This window comes from Phaethon lepturus, unplaced genomic scaffold (assembly GCF_000687285.1).
Source record: "Phaethon lepturus isolate BGI_N335 unplaced genomic scaffold, ASM68728v1 scaffold40336, whole genome shotgun sequence".
Classification (NCBI taxonomy): domain Eukaryota; kingdom Metazoa; phylum Chordata; class Aves; order Phaethontiformes; family Phaethontidae; genus Phaethon; species Phaethon lepturus.
Window position 1 is genome coordinate 1 of NW_010546320.1, and position 6379 is coordinate 6379.

The 6379-nt window shown below is 54.7% G+C and overlaps 1 protein-coding gene across 1 annotated transcript; it reads left to right on the forward strand.

Annotated features, from left to right (window-relative positions):
* Positions 1-150: 150 nt before the first annotated feature.
* On the forward strand, positions 151-5038 carry PIGT (phosphatidylinositol glycan anchor biosynthesis, class T; the record flags this gene model as incomplete). The annotated part of the gene is made up of 11 exons (XM_010289252.1): positions 151-355; positions 1191-1318; positions 1821-1921; positions 2069-2155; positions 2416-2503; positions 2592-2689; positions 2989-3154; positions 3259-3459; positions 3991-4156; positions 4293-4376; positions 4511-5038. Coding segments are annotated over 11 exons (1577 nt in total), but the record flags the coding sequence as incomplete, so codon positions are not given.
* Positions 5039-6379: the final 1341 nt, after the last annotated feature.

Below are 6379 nucleotides of genomic sequence, written 5' to 3' on the forward strand. Positions count from 1 at the left end.
CGGTGCAGTGATGTAGGCAGGCTGCATGTGACAACACGAGCAGGGGCAGCACCAGGGAATGATGTCAGGTGTAGCCAGGCCCTGGTGTGACGTCAGGGGAAGGGGCTGGGTGGATGAGATGGGCAGGCCAGGGGCTAACGCTGCCCACAGTCTCTCACTACAGGCTCTTCCCGAAGGCTCTGGGGCAGCTGGTGGCAGCGCTGGGGGTGCGGGGGCTCCACCTTGCCCTGGGTGTGCGGGAGCTCCACCTTGCCCTCACCCAGGGCTTCTGGCGCACCCGGGCGTGGGGGCAGCCACCACTCCAGGCACCCGCCGGCGCCGAGCTCTGGGTCTGGTTCCAGCCCACCGTCACTGAGTAGGTACTCCGGACACAGGTCTGTCCCTCTGGGTCCCCTCTGCGGCCACTGCTCACAGGAGCCATTGCCCTTCTCACATTAGGCACGGTGTGTGTGGGGACCTCCTGGGTTGGAAAGCACTGGAATAAAGAGCCTGTAACCTCAGGAGCAGCTCTAAGGAGAAGCAGAACGTAGCCTTGCTCAGTGTGCGGGGCAGGTCGTGGTGCTGAGGGAAATGCCTTGTTCACTAAAGGAACAAGTAATTTCCTTATGGGCTCTGTGATGACAAACCCCTCGCTGTACTAATAGGACAGGGTTATATCTTGACCTCTCATCTGTGACTCACTTCCTTTGACTCCCGTCCAATTCCTGGCACCATCTCCCTTAGCACACAGCCCGTTTGAGCCGCAGCAGCTCTCTGTGGACTCACACAGCTCCCTCCTCCCTATGAGTGGCCCATTCCGGGTCTGCTGGTCGGGTCAGCCTTCAGAGCTGCACCAAGGTGTTGCTTTAGGTGTTGTGAGACCTTCCCCATACACTGCACGTCACCTCCCGCATGCTCCCTGCTCCCCCAGCCTCTCCTCACACACCAGTTGCACCCACCGCAGGGTTCCCAGCTGTGTGAAGCCCTGCCAGCCCAGGGACTGTCCTTGCGGTGAATGTCCACCAGATCTCATGTGTAGAGTAAAATATGAAGAGAGCTGGAGCGTGCATGACCAGCAGCCTCTGCCTGCTTGTAGCTTCTGAAAGCCAGCGTGGTCACCCCGATGTATATATTGAATGTTACTGACTTAATGCCTGTTGTTCTGAAGATTCAAGCCTGCTGAGTAATGCCTGGTATCTTTTCTCACACAGTGTTGACAAAGCCTGGAAAGAACTGAGTAACATCCTCTCGGGAATATTCTGTGCTTCTCTCAACTTCATTGACTCGACCAACACAGTCACTCCAACAGCGTCCTTCAAACCCTTGGGCTTAGCCAATGGTGAGCCTTGCCTGCGCTTGGCTGCCCGGCTCTGCCCTCTCACTCTTGTTTCTAGCTTTAGTTCTGCCCTGGGCCACTGCAGGGAGTCCAAGGACAGCTCCTGCAAGGACTCTGGGTCTGAGTGTGTACAACGGGGCCTCTTAACCTCCTGCTGGAACCATTTCCTCTCCCTACAAATGAGGCTTGGATTTGAACAGAGGAAACACGAGCAGTTCATGGCAGATGCTCTCAGGCCCTCTGTCTCTCTGAAAAGTATTTTACAAAACAGTGAGGACTAGAGAATTTAAGGCACTCATGGAAAAAATCTGCTAGAATATACCTTTACCTATTCTTTCCAAATCACTCTGAACAGAGCGGGATCTATTCTTGATTAAGCTTGTGGCATTTCGGGCATATTGAGTGCGTGGTGGTCTGTGGGGTACACTGGGGGATGGAACAGGTCTGCTTCTGCTCTCGCACCTGTAGCAGTACCAGCCTGTTGACCCTCCGCCTCCCTGCCCAGGGACAGATCACCATCTCCTGCGATACGCCGTCCTGCCCCGGGAGGTTGTCTGCACAGAGAACCTCACGCCTTGGAAGAAGCTGCTCCCATGTGGCTCAAAGGTAACGGCAAGTCCTGCTGCCTCCTTGGGCCGTTCCCAGTGGAGCTGGGTTCCCGACAGCAGTCTGGGAGTGTGCACTGGGAAGCCTCAGCAGGGCTTTTCTCTCAGTCGGAAACCTGGGACTGAGTTTCTCCTTTTCTCCCTGCAGGCTGGGCTTGCTGTGCTGCTGAAGGCCGAGCGCTTGTTCCACAGCAGCTACCACTCACAGGCAGTGCACATCCGTCCTGTCTGCAGGGTAAGCGTGAGGCTCGGGGGTCCCCTCCTTTAACAAGATTGTCCCAAGAGACAATCCAAAGCCCTCTTGTGACACTGCAAGGTGACACACTGGTTTGCCCAGCTCCCCTGCTCACTGTGTCACGCAGCTGTCGTCCTGCTTCTCTGGTCTCACCTGCGTCCCAATGGGATTCTTGCAGTCCTGGTGGAGTTCCAGCTCCATCCTGGTGTCCTGCCGCTCCAGAAGGTGTGACCAGAGCCACCTGTCTCTCTCTTGTCCAGGATGCCTCCTGCCTGGCTGTGTCCTGGGAGCTCAGACAGACCCTCACTGTGGTCTTTGACACCTTTTCCAGTGGCCAAGGAAAGAAAGGTAAGGTCAGCGGCAGCACACTGTGGTCCTCAAGTGCCCCCAGCCTGCGGCACTTCATTCTGCCTGCCGCTGCCTTTGCTTCCTGCAGACTGGTCCCTCTTTAAGATGTTCTCTCGCACACTTACTGACGCGTGTCCTCTGGCATCACAGAGCAAAGTCTATGTTGACATCTCCCCTAAAAACAAGGTAATGCTCACGGACCAGAGAACACCCACTGCTCCCTCAAGTTCAGCCACTTCATGTGGCTCTGAAACATCCTTGCCCCCACCCCCTGCATGGCCAGGCCCCCCAGGAGCCCTCTGGGGCTAACGGAGGGAGATGGTTTCCTTCCTCTGAGGGCTGCGGGGATGAGCGTGGTGGTGTTAGTAAGAGCACTGGGCTGGCTGTTGGGTGGGAAAACTCAGGACCAGCTGGAGGGACTTTGCCCAGTGCTGCCAGTTTCTCCAAGGGGCACTTTTCCTTTCGTGGTCCATTTTCTTTCTCAGGAAAAGGAGTTACTGGAAGTGACCCCCCCACCAGCATCTGTACATGAAGCTGTTGTCCAGGGAGACAAAAGAACCTATGCCGTCTATGACCTGATGAGCCCCTCGCTCTTCAATACCTCTCGCAGCCTCAATGTGCAGCTGAAGTGGAAGCGGCCCCAAGACAGCTGTGAGTGACCAGAACTTCACTCCACCCGCACCGCTGGTCAGAGCTCCAGGCCTAAAAATCACCTGGCATGGCCCCCCATTCCAGTGTCCTTTTCTCTTTTGCAGCAGAACTGCCCACGCCCGTACTCCATGCTCAGCGCTATGTGAGTGGATACGGGCTGCAGACCGGAGAGATCAGCACTCTCATCTACAACACTCATCCGTATCGGGCCTTCCCCGTGATCCTGCTGGAGACTGTGCCGTGGTATCTGCGACTCTACGTGCACACTCTGACTATCATCACGAAGGGGAAGGAAAACAAGCCAAGTAAGTAAACCCTTCCAGGAGCACATGCCAGCCGATTCCCCTGGCACAAGTGGCTCATTCCAGAGATGGTTTAGTCCCTCCCTTGGGCCCCAGTGATCACTGGAAAACTGGACTGAGAAACAAAACATGTTAGGATGTTTTCCTAGCCTTCAGTTCAGCTTAACAGCAGATGAGACTATTAAGTCTGCTTTATAAGAAGCACAGGGACAGTGTTTCATAATCCAGCAAGAGTCTAAACCAAAGTGAATTGATTTTTGTAGTAAAGGAGGCTCAATTTCAAACTAATGACTGGGTCTTATTTTGCATTTATACATTTCCTTATGAACACCTGACTTCCATGGGTCATCAGCTCTAAAGACCAGCCAGATTTAGCTTTAATGCATGCTTTTTGCTACCTGTGCATCTTCACTTGCTCAGAAAACTTCTCCTAGGACAGTGGAAGCAGGAGCACCCACCTTGTGTGAGATGTCCAGGCAATGTGAGATTGGACAAGGTCCCCCCGGTGCCACTGACACGTCTCTTTGGCATTAGGTTACATCCACTACCAGCCAGCCCAGGACCGGAGACGGCCTCACCTCTTGGAAATGCTGATCCAGCTGCCAGCCAACTCTGTCACCAAGATCACAATCCAGTTTGAGAGGGCCTTACTGAAGTGGACGGAGTACACGCCTGACCCCAATCACGGCTTTTACGTCAGGTAACAGCATACCTCAGCTCCTTGTCCCTTTCTGGGCCTCATGTAGGACTTGCTGCCCAGGTCTCTGAGGACGGGAAGAACTCTTGCTGTCTCTTTGCTGGCAGCACTGTCACTAGCATGTCATTTGTCTCCTTAGTTCATCTGTGCTTAGTGCCCTGGTGCCCAGCGTCATTGCGATGAAGGACGTGGATGTGGAGCAGAGCCCTCTCTTCACCTCGCTGTGAGTGTGCCTGTGCTGGGGAGCGGGGCCATACCGCAGCGCCTGCGGGCTGCTGGCTGCTGTATCTTGCCTGGTGAGCATGAAGCAGTGGTCCTGTGTGGGCTGACGCTCCCTTTCCTGCTTCTGCTCTCCAGGTTTCCCTACTCTGATGGCTCCAGCTATTTTGTGCGGTTGTACACGGAGCCGCTGCTGGTCAACTTGCCGACGCCAGACTTCAGCATGCCCTATAATGTCATCTGCTTGACCTGCACCGTGGTGGCAGTGTGCTATGGCTCCTTCTACAACCTGCTGACCAGAACGTTTCACGTTGAAGAGCCGAGCCGGGGTGGGCTGGCCAAGCGGCTGGCCAACATCATCCGCAAATTCAGGGGAGTGCCCCCACTGTGAAAGAAACCAGGGCAGCCGGCGCTGGCTGCGGGGCTCCGTGGGGAGACCTCTTGTCTTTGCTGGAAGCAGCCTGCTTCATTTTGCGGCCTGGATCTCTCTTTCGGATCCAACCAGCTGAGAGATCGCTTCCGTCATTAGGATGAGACACGGCTGTAAGCCCATTGACTACTGAACTGCACTGCTACGGGACTGGGAAAGGTGTAAGACATCTGTTTGTGAGAGGGGTAACTTACGTGCTGGGAATGATGCTGGAAGTAAACTTGAGCTGTTTTGTACATTTGTGCTGCTCCTGCTTGGTTTTACTTTCTCAACCCCACAGGCAGAGTTGACTCTGTAAGACTCTGTGAGCTGCTAAGCCTCCAGCATGCTATCTGAGTCAGCTGGGAACGGATGTGACATGCAGTGAAGAGCATGAGTTCATCTGCTCTACCATCTCACCTTCCACAACTGCCACATTTCACAGTGCCCTCCTGCCACACTTCACCATGTTTGAGCTAGTTTGCAAATTAATTTTGGGGCATACCAAGGGTTTGGGCATACCCCAGCCGTATCAAGGGTTTATTTTCTTTCTCAAAAAAAAAGCTTTTCTTGCTCCCAGCTTGCATTTGCAGCATTTTGAAACTTCTCTGCTGCAGCACAAGATCCTCCTCTGCCTCCCCGGTATCATTTCTACACATCTGCCCGACGGCTCCCCTGCACCCACGGTGTCCCCAAAGCTTTGGGGAGCCTCTGGGCTCAGCAGACCCCAAGCACGGAGCTGCAGCCAGCCGGGCTCTGCTGGTGGGCGCCAGCCTCAGCTCTCCCTTGGGCTGGGAACGCAGGAACACCGGCACCACCACCATGCTCTTCGGTTATTTTCATAGAGGACAAGGTACGGCTTTGCTGCAGTTCACACAGAGCAGCGAGAGGACGCTGCTGGTGCTGCTCAGCCTCTGACAGTGCTGTTTTCAGGGGTACGTCCTCTGCATCTCGGATGGGGTTTTTGTGATAGGAATGGACAACTGCCTACAAGCAGCTTAACAAAGCACAAGGAAAAAGGAAATCAGTAGAAGAAATATTCCCCAGAATCAAAGCAAAGCACGGCCAGAGATCCTTTAAAAGCTTCCACTTGAACAGAAAGACCATAAAAACCCCGTCACCTCCTGTCCTGCACAGAAGAGTCTGTTCTGGCTGGCCTGGGATTACCTTTCCGTTCCCTACCAGAGGTGCCCTTCTCTCTGCAGCTCCTTTCGGACCTGCTCCACTGGATGGCCCCATGCAGCCTGCAGAGCTGCTGAAACACCGCCCTGCTTGCTGAGAAGGGGCTGGGAGCTCACGCTGCTTCCAGCCACAGGACTGCTGCTACAGCTCCGCCAGCCAGGCTTCGGGTCCAAAATGGAATTTCTTTATAGAAAGCCAAAACTACAACCAAAGGAAACTCGAGTGACCACACAGTTCGCACAGCAGCGCAGGGGCAGGGGGACGTGGCCAGGAGTCTCGGGCATGAGGGTCCACGTTACAGTTTGCAAAAGGAGTTGGGAGACCTCAAGTTATTTCAGGTTGGGTCCAGGATAAATCTCGCAGACTGCGACCATCAGCACATGCTGGAACAGCTCAGAGCAGCCAAGCTCCCCCCA